Raw genomic sequence first — 19,031 nt, forward strand, 5'->3', positions numbered from 1 at the left:
ATTAAAAATGTGATTTCTTGGGGCTGGCAAGATGTCTTAGTGGTTAAGAGCACTGGCAACTCTTCCAGAGGACATGGGAACTGGGGTTCAATTCCCAGCACTGACATGGCGGCTCTCAGCTGTTTCTGGATCCAGTCCCAGGGGTCCTTTTCCAGCCTCCACAGGCAACAGGTGCTTAGGTGGTGCACAGACATACAAGCAGGCAAAGCACCCATAGACCTAAAAATTAACCAGTTAAAAAAGCACACGATCTGTTAAATAAAATTGGTAAAGTTGGAAAACATGGGTGAGGAAATCTTAGAAAGTAAGACCAAAAACAGCAGTTGGAAGGTCAAAAACCACTAAATATGCCAAAACTGTGGTGGAAGAGTGAGGGACACTAACGGCACTGAGCTCAAGGTTCCGAATCTGAATTCCTGACTGAGGGGACAGGAATAACCAAGGGAAAAGATAATACAAGAACCTAAAAGGAGAAAGAGGTACTATATAAAGGTTTAAGAGTGAAAACAGCTTTGTTCTAGTGGCAGCAGGTGAGAAGAAACAGAGCTGTGAGGACAGATCTGCAGTCTCTATACAGCGTAAGGATGGCAGTGTTCTCATGCCCCACGAGGTGGCTCGGACACTGGCAGAGAGTGTAGCTTCTGGGGACTCCTGGGCTGGGCCACCAGTTCCAGTGTGAACACATGAGTTGTGTTGAAAGCCCACCTCCAAGCAGCCGCCTTCCAGTAGCCAACGGTGGCCCTGAACTCTTGATCCTTTCACTTAAAGATACATACTGAGGGCTAGAGAGATGGCTCAGAGGTTAAGAACACTAGCTGTTCTTACAAAGGTCCTGAGTTCAATTCCCAGCAACCACATGCTGGCTGACAACCATCTATAGTGAGATTTGGTGCCGTCTCCTGGTGTGCAGGCATACATGCAGGCAGAATGCTGTGTAAGTTTTATATATATATATTGAAATAAAGGCCAAAACCCCAAAATTTCTGGCCCCAAACCTGCAGCATATTTTCATCTTTGCTTTTTAATATAGATAGATAGAGCTAGGAGGGAGGTGGAGGGGAGAACTTAGATAAAGGAGGGTAGAGGGGAAGACCTTTTAATTGTGTGGCTGAAGCAAGTATAGGAAGGCATCCCAAATTATTTTAAGTGAACCAAAGCGTTTTTTCACTTTGCTTGCAAGGTTAGCAGTGCTGGTAGCTTTCGTAAACATAGAATAACCTTTACAAGCCGCGGTTTGTCTGGATGTGACTCTTCCACACCCTTCATTGGGGTGCTCCCCAGTCTTGCTCAGACATAATACAGCACGTGCAGTTTTAGGGAATTGTTGTACACTTTTTCCTATTCTAGCATGTGGCAAATCTGTTAATACTCAATATCATTTGTGCTTAGAGCAGGATCTTAAGTTGCCGTTAAGCAAAGATTGAACTGGTGTCTCAACTAAAACATGGATGGCACTGTGAGACATAGCGTTGCCAGAGCAACTGAAGTCACACAGCAAAGAAGTGTTTGTTCTCTTTCTTCACCCCATGGGTGAGGCACTGAACTGAGTTTTTGAGCATTGATCCCCAAAATGCTGCAGTCAGGTTAGTGGGGCGGGAAGGCGGTCGGTTGCAGTGTGGTGGGGAAGGATGGTGAAGAAGAGGTGATGACCGGCGCCTCTAGCTCAAGCCCTGACCCAGTGTCAGCTGAGGTAGAAGAGGAGATGGCTCAGGGGCGTGCAGGGTGACTCAACAGCAAAGCCAGAGTTGCACTTAAGATTGTTGGGGCTTGGATGAGATTTTTCAGACAGTGACGCATGTCTTCATTGGTTCTTTTGCTTTTGAATATTCATGCTCCCTAAAAATCCATTTCCATATTTTTCTTCCCCAAGAGAGTCCTGTGGTTCTCTTTCTGATATTGTATCTTATTTGAGAAAGGTCTCTCTGGGCAGCCCTGGCTGTCCTGAAACTCACTAGACAGACAGACTAGCAGTAAATTCACAGAGGTCCCCCTGCCTCTGTCTCCTGAGTGTTGGGATTAAAGGTGTGAGCCACCATGCCTGGCAACCTTTCTGATGTTGTATATTTTCTGAGAGACTTTGTTCTTTGTTAGGAAAGCAGAAATCAAAAGAGTTTACTGGAGGCTGGGTGTGATCCTTCCCTCCACACGCTGGTGGGGGGACAGGACTAAGCAGGCCTGTTGGCTTGCCGTTCATGGTTGATGTTGGCACTAGCTCAGTAAACCCACAGGAGTCTTTAGGAAGCCTCGTGGCAACTGCCAGAGCCCTCTTTCCTTCCCGCAGTTTGTGAGCTTACAGAGGAAAACAGGGCTTGAACTCAGGAGAGATGTGTTCTGATATCTGGTGCAAACTCATGATTGTGTATTTTCTTGGAATAAATCCAGTGTTGATGTTGAAAGTCCACAGAATATGTCTGCGATTCCTCCAGGTAGTTTCATCATTGTAGGTGAAAGGCTGTGTGCCACAAGCGTGTCACGAGTGACAGTTATAAGTCTCTTCATTGATGCTGTTAGTTCATTGTAAATATTTTGGATGGCAGGTATTGTGTTTGTATTGTTTAATAATTCTTTTGTTTAAAACTTCAAATATGTCCAGAAGTGGGTGAGGTTAGCAGAAGCAGGAGGCCTCTGGGGCTTGCTGATGGTTGTCAGTACAAAAAATTATAAACTCCAGGTTCTGTGAGAGACCTGTCTCAGGAGAGTAAGGTGGGGACTAAGAGAGGGAGCCACCCAGTGCCTCTTCTGGGCTCTGTCTGCACGAACGGGTATGGAATGTACCACATACAGACACACAGGCACACACACACACACACACAAACACGGGGGGGAGGGGAGAGGAAGGGTCAGAGAGACCGATGAAGAGAAACCGAATTTAGAAAACCAGTTTCTTACTATGGTCACATCTAGTAACGGTCACATCATCTCAGTTTTCGTAGTCCTTCTCCCCAGAGCCATCAGAATCCATATATTCACTGATAGGTTTCTTAAATATATTAAAATCTCTTCCCATTTTTAATTTTTCCTCACAGTTTTCTTGTTAACAGTGAGCACTAAGCAGAGTCATTAGCCTTCTCTCCATCTGTCCAGAAGGCTAGAGACGGTCCGGATTAGCAGGGCCAGTAGTCATGCCGCAGGGCTCTCCATCTGACCACCCAAGGGAAGTGCTCTTCCCGTCCCCAAAGCCTCAGCCTTCCCATTTGTCCCTGCTTTCCTTTTCCTTGGTGACACTTCTGCCTCCAAGACTGTTTCCTTGTTTGTTGTCTGCCCCCTCGCCGACATGGAAGTCCATCGGGACAAAGCTCTTTTGTTTTATTCTCTGCCCGGAGGTTGATGAATCCTGATGCTGAAAGGCAGAAATGGAGGAGGAAAGCTAGGAATACCGAGAGGGCTGTGGGAGACTCGGGTGGCTTCTAGTTGTCCCTCGGAGGCGGGAGTAGGGGCCTGGCTGTAGATGGAGCCTCTGGGCTTTCAACCCATTCTAAGATCAATGTTCCCTCACTGTCATAGGCTGGTTTAGCCAGTTGTCTCCCCGGAGATTGTGTGGTTGGAATGGGAGGCATCCTTAGTAAGGCCAGCAGTGTGTAGAGGGTCCCTAGAGAAGATGCCCAGCCTTCAGCATGGCTGGGTTGTGGTCAGACTGTGAAACCCTAAGTCAGAAGATGGTGGAAACAGAGTTGCTGCTGTCCTGTATTCCAGCAGTGTGGCCTCAGAGACAGGCCACCATTGTCACTGTGCAGGTCTCATTTGGACAGCAGGCTCTGTGTCCTTCGCCTTCACCAGTTTGTTGGGAGCCTTTTATGTTGTCCAGTGATTCTTGGCTACAAGCCCAGATCCTCCTACCAGCCTGCTCAGGAGGACAGCATCCCATTCGCTCCAGGTGAGGTTGGGTGGCACAGGCTTAGATAGAGGAGCCGCCCATGAACTGGGAAGAGGAACATGGCATCATCTGAGGAACATGGCATCATCTGAGGTCCTCTTGTCTTCTTGGTGGAATGGGATGAGTAGTTAGACTATGGCAATAATCTAGGTGGATTCATCTTCTCTCACGTCCCTCCCCTCAGGAGTCTTGGTATCCTCAACAAAGGGACAATAAAAAGCAGGGAGAGAAAACATCCACTAGGCCGACAGTCCAAAGCATTGTCTCAGGACCATTAGTTCTGAGATTCTTGTCACACCGACAGGGAACGTGTCTGTGCGGCTTCCTTCCTTGAAGTGCTAGGCTGGAAATGCCTGTTTTTTCCAGTAAGATGGCAGCATTTTGTGAAGGGGTGTGCACAGGTGCGGAGTGAATGGCCATGGCCCCACAGATCCATCATGTGTTTATATCTTGGGTGGAGAGAACATTTCAGTACACAGGCACCAGACCAGTACATTTAGATTATAGCCCAGACTTTGTGAAACCAGGAATGACCTGAGCTTTTTGTTTTTCTTTTGGTTTGCTTTATAGATTTAACCTGTCTAATGTGGTAGCGACTGGCCATAAAAACATTCATTTAACTTTAAATTTAAAGAAATAAATCAAAATTCAGGGCTAGAAGAACACTCAGTGGTTAAGAGCACTTTCTGCTCTTGCAAAGTATACAAATTATGGTTTCAGCACCCATGTTGGGTGATTCACAACTGTCTTTACATCAAGGTTCAGGGGATCAAGACCTGGTCTTGGTGGGAACCTACACACACACACACACACACACACACACACACGGCGCGGGAGCTCGCCCTTGCACACAGACACACACAAACACAAATCCGTTTCTTCAGTCACACCCACATGTCAAGTATTCAATAGGCAGGTGGGGCTAGTGACAGCTGTGTTATAGAATGTTTCTATCACAACAGAAAGTTTCATTGTTGACATTCGGGAGTGTGGGGAATGAATCTCAGAGCATTTAGGAGAAAGAGGAATGGCTCACCTGGAAGATGATTACAGATTATATACTCTTCAAAGTAAATTCTTCAGGAGAAGACTTGGGGCTCCCAATGTTGATAATTTCTGTTAGAAGATGGGCTCTAGAGTGACTATGTCCCCAGGGGCACCAAGTGCCTCCACTTAGTCCAGGAGGGGATCCTTCCTGCCCCAACTCCACGCTGTATTGGAAGGTCCCCTGTAGAGAATCCTTATGATTAGGAACTGTCTTGGTAACTTGTGGCTTCTCAGTGGGTAAGAAGACTCTCACCATTCCTGGTTTGCCTTTTTTTTTTTTTTTTTTTATGGATAGAACTGTATTTATTTTGAGACTGGACAGCTTGTAGCCTAGGCAGGTCTTGAATTCTTGATCTTCTTTCTTGCCTCTACTTCCAAAGTATTTGGTTAGCAGGTATGCTTCCCTCTAGCTAGCTGAGACATCCATGGTTTATTATATTCAGGGGTCAAAAAAACCTCAGGCACAGCCGAGTTCCTTTCTCTGGGAAGAGGATGCCTACCAGACACACTGCATCTGTCCTGAGATGCACAGCAGCTTGGATCAAGAACCAGAAACTGCTGATTCACTTTAGGTGGGAGGTGAAAGAGCAGGCTTCAAACCTGATTCTGTTTTTCGACATGGCTGGAGTCTCACTTCCTCATCTTCTCTCGTCCCACAGAAGTTCCATGAAATAGGCTGAAAAGGTCACTCTGAAGCGTCAGGTCTCTTCTAGCTTGGGCATCTTGGCTTGCCTCTACATCCTGGGCAAATCTTTTCCACCACAGCAAATTACAAACAAGGAAGTACAGCACTGTAAATTCCATTCTCTCCACGTGTAGTGTACCCACGTGGCAGGCCCTCTGCCATGTTGTCTGAAATTTCTATAACCTTGCTCTGGAGGGTGCAGGGCAAGGCCTCAAACCACTTCAAAATTGTTCTGGCAAGCACTGTAGGAATGCACAGGGTCACCGCCTGGTTTGCCATCTTTAATGAACCAGAACCAGAAGAAGGTCGGGGAAAGAGCTGCAAGCTCTTGTGTCTCACTCTCAGGGTCAGAGCAGCAGAGCTGAGCCCAAGGAAGGGAAGGGAGCACAAGGGCTCAAGGGGCGATTGGCTCTCAGGTGCTAGCATGGTCCTTATGCCTTTCACTGAGCACCAGGTTTGCTTCATGTCTGTTCCTCCCGGGCTGGCTGTCATTGCGCCCATTTGCCACTATCCCTGGCAAGCTTGCTGCATGGTTCTGGGGACTCGGACCCTGTGCAGAGCTCTTGCACACACCCTCATACGTCAGGACCTCTCAGACTAAACCCTCACGTAGGGACCGAGTCTCTGTACTTGACACACAGTGGAGCAAACAGTAGCTAATGGAACAGTGGACATACCAGTCCACCAGGGAGCAGCCCAACAGATTAAAGAGTCAAGAACTCTCCTGTAGTCATTTTATAATATAGTGACAGTAGCTTTATGACAGTGTGCACATGATTAGTGTGTTCGTGAAAAGTGCTGAGAGTACATTTAAATGCTGTCACCACAAAAAATAAGCACGAGGTAGTACCTGTTAATTAGTTCAGTTTAGCCACACCATAATACACATGTACTTTGTAACACTTTATGCAGAGTAAACACGTACGATTCTTGTCAATTATATAAACTAATAATCATAGTTAAGAGCTGTTTTTACGGCTTTTCACTGAGCCCGGAGGCAGCGCTGCATCTTAAGCATAAAGCTCAGTGTACACGGTAAAGCTGAGCCTGGGCCAGTGTGGCAGAGGTGCAACATTCCCCTCCCCCGCTCTTCCCAAAATTTGTTGCTGTCGCCATCAGGAGGGGTTGCTTCGTGGAAAGCCCACTCTAGGATTGGCTCTCCTTCCTCCCTCCTGTCCTCAGAGCTGGTGTTGTGCAGCTTCTGGACCTGGGAGCATGTGGCTGGGCTCAGGACCCTGGGATTTGGGGAGGGTGGGGAATCTGAGGCCCCTTTGCAGGCTATTACATGCTTCTTGCTGCCTCCAACAGGGTGTATTGAAGAAGAGAGACCAAGTACAAGCAGAGTATGAAGCCAAACTGGAAGCTGTGGCTCTGAGAAAGGAAGATCGTCCCAAGGTCAGGACAACCTCCAGCCAAGGCTGGGTGAAAGCTGCAGGCTCCTTGCTGATTAGGAGCCAAGAAATAAGTATTTAAAAACACTCAGAAGTCACTTTTTCTCATAGTTTGCTTTCTATTGCTATACTAAAGACCACAACCAACAGCAGTGGGGAGAAAAGGGTCTATTTGGCACGTATGTACATGCACATACGCAGTCTTCCTGGTCACAGCCCATTGCAGGAAGCTCAGGCAGGAACCAAAGCAGAAGCCACAGAGGACCGCTGCTTGCTGATTTGCTATGACTTGCCCAGTTGACTTTCTTGTACAGCCCAGGACCACCCTGCCCAGGGTAGCTTTTATATGGATGTCAGGGATTCAAACTTAGGTCCCAGCGCTGACAGCTCTTCCTCACTGGTCCCTCCCCAGCTCTGTCCCACAGCACCCATTCATTATCCTTGGACATTGCCATCCCAATGCCTGTCAGACACAGGAGCATGACTCACAGTACCTCAGTCACAAAAAGGAAAGTGTTGAAGCAAGAGAAATGCAGATGTTTCTCATCCATTGTCACAAAAGCACACAGGACACAGTCACAATGTTGGCTGCCTGCAAGCCCGAGTGTCAAGCTGTCAGCTGCCCCTCCTAAAGTGGGGCAGCTTCACAAGGGGCAGTGCCAGCTTCCTCAGCTCGTCTGTGCCATGCTGGCGTTGTTCTGGTTGGCAGACCTAGCTCTCAATAGTTACTCCTGTAGCTTTAGAACATTTGGGCTCATTGGACCTTCAAAGTTACATTTGCTTCTGGCAGATGTTGGCCTAGTTTTGGGCATACTGAGCCTCCATCGCTGTAAGGGCCCACTGAAGCACTTAGGATAAGACAGAAAATCCGGCTTTGGAGAACCACTGTGAGCTGGAGGCCCTCACTAGCCATGTGGGATGAATGCAGTTCACCATAGCAGGGTGAAGGTCATGAAACTCAGGGGACACACATCCCTTTTGAGAAAGTCTTTCTAAACCTTTACGAAAAAGCTTGAAACCACTTGCTGTATTATGCTTCAGATTGTTTTGATACCCTTCAGTGATTTCCCTGGCGGTCTGAGACTTTCTGTTTACCTGCCACCCAGAGCACAGGAGGGTCCCAGTTTATGTATGATGTGTAGTTCAGAGGAGGCAGCTGGCCAGTAGCCTCCTTATCACAGTTCACTCAGATAAATGAGGAAAGGCATTCTCAGACATCACAAGCACTGGACCAGAAAAGGAAACCCTTCTTTTCTAGTTCCCACACACTGCAGGACTGCCACTGCTGCTGTGTGTGTGTGTGTGTGTGTGTGTGTGTGTGTGTGTGCGCGCGCGCGCGTGCTCGCACAAAGTTTATCAGCCTGGCTGAGTAACTCCTAAAAGATCCTAAACCACCTTCCTTTGGTGACACAGAAGGCTGGGTTCCCGTGTGCCTCTGCTCTGCCTGAATGGATTGGATGATATTTGGGCCAGGATAGTGCTTTTTACAAACTCTTCCATAAATCCTGGAATCCCAAGGTCTGCTTTCCAGGGAGCTTTTTGACATTTTAATTTAGCATTTGGCCCCCCCAAATGTTTGAGGAGGAGCTCACAGTAGAGGAAGCAACCGCACTTCAAAGCCACAAATCTCCCTCCCTTCCAGGTGCCCGCAGATGTGGAGAAGTGCCAGGACAGGATGGAGTGCTTCAACGCTGACCTGAAGGCAGACATGGAGAGGTGGCAGAGCAGCAAGCGGCATGACTTCCGGCAGCTGCTGGTGGGCTTGGCTGACAAGAACATCCAGTATTATGAGAAGGTGAGCAGCAGGCCCATGCCACTGCGGTTCCTAGTAGCAGAGCCCGTCGTGGGGGTCTCCAGACATCCCAAAGCATGACCCACCTGTCCTGCCCCTACCCTGCCTCGCCGAGGCTGCCCTAGAAGAGCTGTGCTGAGTTTCGAAGCAGAGACCCAGCTCTCCTCTGCTCCTCTTACACCCTGCAGAGGAAGTGGCTCTGATCTGGATGGCTGGCTGCTTCCCAGACCCAGTGAGCCTGGCATGTTAATGGAGGTTTTGGGGTACTTCATGTTACCTGTGGTTCCACATAAAGGGCTCTTCATTCCCACTGTGCCATATACCTCCTTTAGTCATCTGTTGAGGCTGACAGACATTTCACTGAAAGACTGTCTTTTTTTTTTTATGTTTATAAGTGTTCTGCTTCATGTACGCCAGAAGAAGGAATCTGATCCCATTACTGCAGATGGTTGTGAGCCACCATGTGGTTGCTGGGAATTGAACTCAGGACCTTTGGAAGAGCAGTCAGTGCTCTTAACTGTTGAGCTATCTCTCCAGCCCTTAAAAGTGATTGTTTTTAAGTGCTAAACTTTAAAGTACCCTTCTTATACACTAAAATAAAGGTATATGGAATTACACAGGAAAACAGTGCTATTAAAAAGAGCTTGATTTATGGACCTCATAAACATTTACATTAACACACACACACACACACACTCACACACACGCACACACGCACGGGAAGAGAGGGGAAGAGGGAGAGAGCCAGCTCCTTAAATCAAGTTTCACTCCTAATGTGTATAATTTGAAGTCCTTTCTGCTAATAACTCTGATGTCCTTTTGTTGCCACCTTACAGTTAAACAATGGCCCAGTTTCAACTGCAAGAACTGTGGTCTTGAAATTCAGCTGCTGGAAACAGGCTTTGCCTTCACATTTGGAGAGCTTCCTAGCTCTGGGGAGGCAGGACGCCCCCGGCAGGGTGTGGCCCCTGTCTTCTAAGCTGTGTGTGGGGACAATCCAGACCTATGGTTCCATCAACTAAACACTTATAATTTGGTACTCAAAGGCTGTGTCAGTTTGGGAGGAATCTTAAACTTCTTTGAGTGTTGACTTAGTTTCAAATTGAAAATCATAAAATCCTCTTTGTCATACTACTTGCCATGAGCCATGTGGCCTGCTATCCTAGAATCCTCACTAAAGGCAAAGGAACGAAGAAAAGACAGACACACAGGTACACACGTGCAATAAAGATGGGATCGGGTGGGAGTGTGCTCACACCGACAGAGGCCTCCTACTGCCAGCAACACAGAACTTCAGTGAGTTTATTAGAAATAGCACGGGGGAGGAGTTAGCTAGATCTCTGTAGGCGAGCAGTCTTAGGCGATAAGCATCTGCAAAGAGGAAGCTGTCTACAGCTCTAGTCTTTTCACGTCTTGATCAATTGTTCACAATTGCTCATACTCAGAGCCCAAGGAAAGCTTTGCGATCCTTCAAGCCTGGCCCAGATGATGAAATGGATTTGTCAATTTCCCATGGGTTGAAAAAGTCTTTTGAGTGCTTGGAATGGGCCAACAATACCATGAGTCTTCCTGAGTCTCATGTAAGACTCAGGCCTTCCTCTGAGAACCACACCTCTTAGCAGTGATTCAGAGTTCAATTTAATGAGCAGACACAGGCTAAGTAAGCACCCAGGGCAGAGCCAGTTCAGAAGCAGCAGGGCCTCCAGACAGAAGTCAGGGAAGGGAGGGGGCACCTTTGTCTTCCTGTCTTCTCTTCAGCAAACTGGGAAAAGTACAGGCACATCACCTCAGAGCAGCAGCCACAACCTCAGCGATGGCCGAGGCCAAGGACATACGCAGCTGCCCTTTTACTACTTTGTGGGTTCTTCTCCCTTCCACCCGTCACCCCTTTTCTTCTTCCCTTTCAACCCCCTAACACTAGACAAGACAGAAAGAAGGACAGACAGGAAAGGACAGAGATTCCTGAATAAAGTCAGGGGTCAGAAAGGGGGTGATGTCATCATCAGACTACTGCCTGCCTGCCCCTCTCTTTCCTCATTTGGAAGTGCTGATCAGTTTTGCAAGTGAAGGTAAAGGAAAATGCACATGTGAGTTACTAGAACAAAACCAGCATGTGCAGACCCTCAATAAAAGACAGCTCCGTGCTCTTACTTCCCAGGCTAAAACCAGCCCAGTCCAGTGTCTCCATCATGCCTGCTGTGAATGAATCCAACATCTCGAAAGTCTCAGAATGCAAACCCAGGGTTCATGTCTGTGTCTTCCCATTGTACATAAACAGGGCCACTATCTTGATGCATAGTTTTGGCTTCTACACAAATTTGACTTTTTTTTTCCCCTGTACTTTTTGTATGCAAGGGATTGTATACAAAGTTGGTAAATAGCAGGATTTGCACAACCCTCTAAGCATCCTCAGTCTGTCAGTGATGCTCTAATGATAGCTTCCCAAAAGTAAGGGTCAATAAGGACGCTGAAGGAAAGGAACAAGGAAAAAATACTAGAGGCCTAGAGGAGTGGGCAGGAAAGACCAGTCTATTGAAATAACATTTACTCTGAGCCTTAGAATCAAAGATCTGACAAACATATATACTCCAGACAAAGGAAACAGTATATGCACGGTCACTAAGCAAGAAAAGAGCTTTGGCACATTTGAGGACTGAAGAGAAAGTTTGATCAACCATAGTTCTTATTGGGACATGCAGAAAGGCTCTTGTAGCTAAGAAGGGGTGGCCTGGACTTGAAAACGCTATGGGCCTCTCTTCAGCTCCATTTCTGGAAGCAAGCTCCTTCTGGCTGGCTAGCCCTTCCTTATTTAGGACAGACTTCTGAGTCTGGTTCCTCCCCAGCCTCAGAAGGTATCTGGGAGAGAGGTTTCGCCACTCCTCTTTCTGCCTGGATTGGGTACTGCCTCTCTCCTCCCCGTGTGACTCAGTGTAGAGTCCTCTTTCACCCCAAGGCTGTCTAGTAGAGTGGGCTTGCCCTTCCCTTTTGCAAGAGGCTCTTGAGAGGGAGGACCATGTCCACTGGGCCAACCACTCCCAGTGGCAGTGCCCAAGTCTTCTAAGTTGTTGGCATGTCACAAGGATCTGAAAGGAAGGCGCTTGCACTGAAAGGAGTATCAGTTTGCATTCATGTTCTAACTGTGAACCATGTGATAATAATAAACAATAATAAAATACATACAGTATTTGGGCCTAATAAAACCTGATCGTTGGCCTGGTGGGATGGCTCAGTTGGGGGTTGGGGGTGGTAAAGGTGCCGTCTACCAGCCTGCCAGCCTGAATTTGATCCCTGGAAACCCCATGGTGGGAGGAAAGAACTGATGTCATGGTACATTTGCCCTCGCCCTTTACATACACAGAAATAAATGTAGAAATTATTTAAGAGTGGCCCTAACAAGCAAACCAGACTTCAGCTTGGTAAATAGCAGGTTTTCCACCCACCCTGACTCAGGTGGCTGGCTCATGTTTACATCCTTGTACAAGCCCCACCCACACCTCCCACTGTGTCTCCATCAGGGCTCAGAGCTGGGGTTCTCATTCAAAGTTTCCTGCCTGGTCTGGTTTTTGCTTAGTCAAGGTGAAGATCTCCTTAGAGTGGCTCCATCTCCACTCCTGGGTGTAGTCTTCACACTACCATGAATGCGTGCAAGCCTTGTCAGGACATTGCTCTCTCATAAAGATGGGGGACACGTTCCAAACACCTGTCACCACCCCTTTTGATAATGGTATTGATAACAGGCGTAGGCACCACTAGACAGAGGTGAGCCAACAGGATCCGACTAACAGCTGCCTCTTCGTGGATGTTGTCGTTTCAGTGCCTCATGGCGTGGGAGTCAATTATTCCACTACTGCAAGAGAAGCAAGAGGCCAAGTAGATTTGTTCTTGGAACAGAGACACTTCTGCCTCCACAGGGCATGGTGCCCTGACCAGATGTCCCTGCAGTGCCGGAGGGGTGGCATGGGAAAAGAGCACAACAGCACCTCTCCTGTGTATACGTTCTCCCCGCCCCACAGTTGTTTTCAGTTAGTATTTATTCTTGGTGGAGTCTGTGAGGCTGTAATCATCTCTCAGCAGAAGTATACCTCCGTGTTGTGAAGAACCCTCCTAAACGGAACACTATGAAGACTTGAAACTGAGGGGCAGGGCAACCCCCCCCAGATGACAAATGCCATCACTTTGGGGCAGCCCAGTTGCTGTTGTTGGACAGAACCCAGGGCCTGCTTTTCGGGGACACGGGGAGACAAGACTACGGCAGCTGTGGAGAGCCTGTGGCTCTGCACTTTACCCCTGAGGGCACTGACCTGTCCCAGCATGGAAGGGGTGTGGGGACCTTCTTGGAAAGCCCTTAATTTACAGTGGCCTGTGGCTGTGGCTGTGGCCTCCTCCCTGCTCGTGATGAGTGGCATCCATTTACTTGTTTCGGTTCACATGGGGCCATTTAAATCAGTGTCTGTGAGCGTTGATGCCTGAATGAGTAAGCCAGCGTCCTTGTCCTTATGTGATGCCTCAGGAAGCTGAAGGGAATGCGCCGGATCTTGTTTCTGACACCAGAATGCAGCAGAGGAGAAGCTTTTTGGTGTGAACTGGAAAAAAGGTGCATTTTTCTCCGTGAAGGTCTAGTGTTGCTTGTTAACCGTCATTATGGCGGGATTAGACCTGTTAGAGAACAGCTGCTGTTTTACAGTCAGTGATGTTCCCATGTGCCAAGCCCCAGCTCCGATGTCGCCTTTACCTCACCAAATGTGTCTAGTTCAGCACTTCCTGCTGTGCCCCGCTGGCTGGGCAGCCTGGTGATGAGGGCTGTGTGTTGCCTTGTCATGGCCGATCTGTAAGCTCAGTGTAATTACTCTACATGGGTGTCTTAACCTTCAGAGTTCCGTGGTAAGGAAGAAAAGCATCTGCAGGTCCCTCAGAGACGAGAAGAGTGGCATCAGACTCTTTGCTCTGCTCCCTGTGGAAATCTCCATTTGCAGCTCAAATCTAGGGTTTGCAGGCTGTGTTTAAAGTCTTCATTTGAAACTTTTCAAATTGCCATAAAACCAACAGTCACAAAGGAGCTCTTCCATATATTCTTGCTGAGAAGAAGCTGCATAGTACATTCTTCGATCTGTGACTCTTCGCTAAAAACCCATAAATCTGAGCTACAGGTAGATGGAAGAGTTTTGTTTGTAAGACGAAGTAGAGCATGGCTTCACACACGAGTCAATTTGCAGTCCTGTCAACACACAGTATGCCAAGTCCTGTCACTCCCTCTAACATGGAGTTGACCTCAGGCAGCTGCATCTGGACATCGCGGGACAGCGGCTAGACAGCATGAAATAATTTGTCTTTTCCTCACATTTGACAAATGTGTGATTGAAGTAATAATTCCTGCATCTATCGGTACTTGCCTAAACCCCATCTGTGCCATCCCAAAATCCTTTGATGTGAATTTTTTTTTTTTGGTACAAATAGCAATGAGCTGCTGAAGCAAAAGAGTAAGAACGACGGTTCACACACCCAATTCCAGTGTCTCAGCATCTCATTCTACCTCCAAACCATCGGGTTGGTGCGGGTGTGAATGCTCAGAGCCACCCCAAGCACGCTGGTAGAGTGTCCAGTCCCCAACAGGCTGCCATTGATGTACATCAGGGGACAGGCTGGCCAGCAGTGATGTTCATCTTTGGGAAACATGAAGCTTTGCTTATCAGTGTCTGGTGTGATGATGCTTGAAAAGAACTACAGAAAGAATTATGGAGAAGCTAAAATTTGATGAAACTCCAAGTCAATCCTATGTGCTGATTAGTTATGCTGGAAGTAAACCTTGTAAAAAAAAAAAAAAAAAACAGCCCTGGGCTGCACTGGGGAGAATGGAAAGGGAAGCAGGGTCCACAGGCCCTCCCTCATGAGAGATGGCTCTCATGCATCTTGAAATTTTTTTCTTGTTCTGCTTATGTCCCCTGGTGAGCAGTGTTCCTAGGCTTTGAGTTTCCAGAAAGAACTGGAATAATGGAGACTTTCTTTCCTCTAGGAGTGATGTCAGTGGCAGAGCCAGGGACACCCATGCACAAGGAGGCACTCTTGTCCCTGTCCTCAGGCTAGCAGCTGGCGAGCTAAGGAGGCTGGTCCAGAAGAATAGGGGCAGTAGACAGTGAAGGAGGCCCTCCTGCCCTCCCTTCTCCTGAGGCTCCCCGGGGTCTGCAAACTCAACAGTCGCAAGCATGCACAAAAGAGACTCCCCACACGAAGCATAGCTCAGAGACTACAGTGCCAAAATGCCTCAGAGAGGCTCCATTACTTTCTGGAGTTAAAAAGGTGTTGCCCTGAAGTCACTGCCCCTTTGGTTTATTCTTCACGAGACTTTTCCTTTAGGCTGCACTACCACACTCTCTACCGCAGGCAGAGGGATAGAGAGAGCTTTTAAAGCTTAACCACATGACAGTGAAATGAAAGTTGGCCCACATAACTACCCAGGTCCTGAGAAATGGGGGCTTGCTTACCAGGTTCAAATCTGCAAAGGCAGAAAAGACAGTTCTTAAAGCCAAGGAGATTTGAGAGCTGAGGTTGTTTAGGGCACACTTGTGGTTTGTAGCAGGAAAGGCCACTGCCGGTGTTGGGAATTTGCAAGAAGAGTCTGGGCTGCTCTACTGAAAACAGGCTTTGCTCTGGAGTGAGGAGAGAATGACTCCTCAGCCTGTGTGGGGCTGTCTTATCCTCGCCAAAGGCTCATCAGTGACTGCTGGTGAATGAGGAGGAGGGTTAGGGAGGCAGTGAGCTTGGTGCTCTCAACTCACCAGATCGCTCCCTTAGCTGAAATAAGAAAACCTAGCATGCCCTTGGGATAGAAGTGGAATATAAGATAAGTCTCTTCATGCCAAATGGAGTGCTCTAGTTGTTGCGTAGAATGTCTTCTTTCGGCCTCTAAACAGGAGGGAACCATTCATGCACACTCCAGCTTTTGGTAAGGGCTCAATGGAAGTTTTGATTTCAGAAGTGAGCTTGATGGCAATTTTCTCTTTTAGGACAACAAGTAAAGAACACGCAGACTGTGTGCCTGTCCTGTAGCATTGACGCCCTAGGTAGCTGACTCAGTTTTAGTGAGGTCAGTTGAATCATGGAGGTGTACCTACACTACACTATCCTGAGCTGGTTGGGGTGGGTAGAGCAAGGCCAAGGACAGCCTAGGAGGCTCTTGGCCCTGCTGATGGCGGTCTTAGGGTGGACTAGAACTGGGCTCCCGTCCCACTAGGTGGAGCTGGTGACCTTGAAGGCTGATTTTTTTTTCCCCCAGAGGATCAGCTGCCTGTGGCTGGGGCGAGGCACAGCCTTCCAGGTCCCACTTGCCCAGAGAGGGTCTTCAGAAATCAAGTAAGCTAAGTATATGACTGGGGGACTTGCGTCACCCTCATTTAGAGGATTATGTTGGGAATTCGGGGTTGCCTTCTCTCTTTCAAAGCCTTCACGATGGCAGTAGATCAGATGTGCCTTCTCATCAAATGTGCTTTTCTCTGCTCAGATAGCAGGTGGCACTTAGCAGTACAGTTGAGGAAAATGACCAAACAGATGAGGTATGGGTTTTGGGGCTGCTCGCTTCTTCCCTGTGTATAATTTAGTTGAATAATCAGGGACCCAGTATTTTACAAACCCACTCTGTAGGCTGCTAGTGTTCCATTTTGAAGGTGTCCCCGTGGTTGCGCACATCAGAAGACAGGACTCTCTGTGTTTAGGAAGGGTGAGGTGAGGGCTGTTACAGGGCAGACTGTTCCTTCTTAGTCATGTCTGTCTGAAATATCCCTAGCTATGACCGTCCGACCCTTTATATGTGGCAGAAACCATGTTCCCAAAGTATTTTTTAACTGCTGTAATTTGTAAATAAGTGTTGTGGGGACACTTCTAAGAGACCAGTGAGACATGTCTTGCATTTATATGCTCAGCCCTTGAAAACCAACACGTCCAGAGAAAGCCACAGACTGTTCAAAGCCTAATTGTAGTTTGTAACAATTTGTCAGTACCTACTAATTGCCTTATTCTTCAGCTGGTGTTTTGAAAAGTCTGCGTAGGAAGTTTTACACGTGGAAGCAGTTGGTCTGGAAAGTTAACATAGGCAGTCTTCAGTCCTCTCAAAAGCAGAAGCCAGACGGTGAGGGCAGTGGCAGGAAGGTGGCCTTCCGGTGGCAATACTGCTGTTACCAAATGGTCTTTGAAATACTATCAGGAAGCGGGGACCACGGCGCTGTTTGATTTTGAGTGAGAAATACATGGTGTGCTTTAGCATAATTCGGGAGTGGAGGACACAAACAGTATCAGCAGTGACTAATCACATAGCTTCAGAGACGCCTCTAGAATACAATAGCATGAAAGGTTTGCTCTGCTTCTGCAGAATCGGCTCCAGAGATAAAGATTCTCCAAAGGTTAAAATGCCAAACAAAACCTGTTCTGACTCCCTCAGTACTAAAGAGCTTCATTTGGGCGTGCTTCTCTTGGAAGTACCGCTCAAGTATGGGGGACTACAGGCTTTCCACAGTCCACGTCAGAGCAGAGAACACTCTGTGCGTGCTGCTGTTGGACAGGCTGGGCCACAGCCATATGTTCCGCCACGAGACCGACGCTGAGACCCAAGCTCTGCCAGAAATGATGCTGAAGGGAGAAGGGGGTTTTCCCAGACTGCAAAGCAACGTTTGGATTGGTAGAACAAAGCACTGGCTGTGCCAGCTGGGCCTTCATCCAGGAACAAACCTGCACAAACCAGCATCTTACAGTCAGCACCGTCACCGTTTAGACGGTGCTGAGGCAGGGGCCGCTCCCTCGGAGCCCCTGCTCACTGCATTTCTGTTTCTGTGTGCCTCTTCCCTTCATGCCTGAGGCAGGAATGCATGGAGAGACAGCCTACATCTGACAGACTCCCCGGAAACAAACTGCCAGCAAACTTTCTAACTCATATTTTAACTGTTCAAGGGGGGATTGGAACAAATTTTTGAACTGTTTTTTTTTATTATTATTATTTTTAAAAATTGTTCTTTAGGTTTAAAACTTTCAGAGAAAGAAGGCTTCCTAGGTATGGAGTCCTGTTGTGTGCTATCTCTCCACGCTGCCATTAAGCCAAAACAAAAGCTGTGAAGAATGTGTGTTGATAAGAAAGTGATTTATTTACAGATCCAAGTCTTTGTCTCATGAAACTACCAAAAAAGAATGTCACCTTTTTTCTTTGTTATGGCTAGAGAGTATAAAAAGAAAACAAGTTGTTTTGTTGTATTTTTGATGCTGGCACAAAGTTCTTGTCCACTTTTTTTTTTGTATATCTGTATGTAAGAAATTCTGTTTGTTTACTATGGAATTAGTATTACATTTTGAGGTAAACAAAGAATTTGTATTGCTTGATAAACTATTAGCTTGTAAATAAAAAAATTCTTTACCTCAGTTAACTTAAAGTAATGGACCAATAAACCTATAAAAGATGCTTTATTAACCCGGGTCATGTGCTCATTTGTCCCTGTTAGGATAGGAATGGAGCGCCTGCCTCGGGCTCTTCTTGGAACAGATGATCATTGCTGGTGAGAATCAGAATATACAGAGTAACAGTGAAGACATACATATGTACACACAAGCTTCATGTTCACTTCACTATAGGTCCTGCCTCAGTTTGCCTTCTGAATCCTACAAGTTGGCAGACGAAGAAACTGCTAGAGTATTGTGATTAGAAGGAGGACATTACACAGAGATTGCTTCCCGCACAGAAGAAATAAAAGCACATTATATTTTGGGTCCAGGCAGCCACTTCCTGTTTTTGTTTATTTGGTTGGTTGGTTGGTTGGTTGGTTTTTTGTTGTTTGTTTGTTTGTTTTCTGCCATGTTTAGCAGTTTATGAGAGTTAATAAGGAGAGGCCAGGGCTGGGGAGAGGCTTGGGTTTAAGAGCCTATGTTTTTTGTCCTTGCTTTTACAGGACAAAAATTCATTTTCCAGTACCTGTGTCCAGGAGCTCACAACTACCTGTAACCCCAGCTCTAGGGGATCCAAGGACCTCTTTTTGTCTTCTCAACCTCACATGCACACACACACACACATACACACTGAGTTAAAAATAAAATGAAGCTGGATGTGGTGGTGCATGCCTTTAATCCAAGCACGTGGGAGGCAGAAGCATGCGGCTCTCTCTGAGTTTGAAGCAAGTCAGATCTATGTCAACCAAGGCTACACTATTAGGTGCTGTCACAGACAGACAGATAGATAGATAGATAGACAGACAGATAGATAGATGCATGCCT

The 19,031-nt window shown here is 47.3% G+C and overlaps 1 protein-coding gene and 1 non-coding gene across 4 annotated transcripts in view; one reads left to right on the plus strand and one right to left on the minus strand.

The window, feature by feature from the left end:
* The window catches only part of Snx30 (sorting nexin family member 30), a 95,999-nt gene that overhangs the window by 74,151 nt on the left and 2,817 nt on the right, over window positions 1-19,031 (plus strand). Inside the window, exons 7-9 of one of the 3 annotated variants that reach the window (XM_055611600.1) lie at window positions 6,915-7,001; window positions 8,640-8,792; window positions 12,604-14,614. In XM_055611600.1, the coding sequence (XP_055467575.1) occupies window positions 6,915-7,001; window positions 8,640-8,792; window positions 12,604-12,663 (300 nt within the window). In that variant the 3' untranslated portion in view covers window positions 12,664-14,614. Of the gene's footprint in view, window positions 1-6,914; window positions 7,002-8,639; window positions 8,793-9,184; window positions 9,426-12,603; window positions 14,615-19,031 lie in introns of those variants that run through there. The other 2 variants (XM_055611601.1, XM_055611599.1) reach the window with 2 other exon arrangements.
* On the minus strand, window positions 5,768-5,884 carry LOC129680177 (small nucleolar RNA SNORA9). Its single transcript, XR_008720646.1, has one exon. It is a non-coding gene; the product is annotated as a small nucleolar RNA SNORA9 (small nucleolar RNA).

The sequence above is a fragment of the Psammomys obesus genome, unplaced genomic scaffold (assembly GCF_907164565.1).
Source record: "Psammomys obesus unplaced genomic scaffold, mPsaObe1.curated_primary_1811, whole genome shotgun sequence".
Taxonomy (NCBI): domain Eukaryota; kingdom Metazoa; phylum Chordata; class Mammalia; order Rodentia; family Muridae; genus Psammomys; species Psammomys obesus.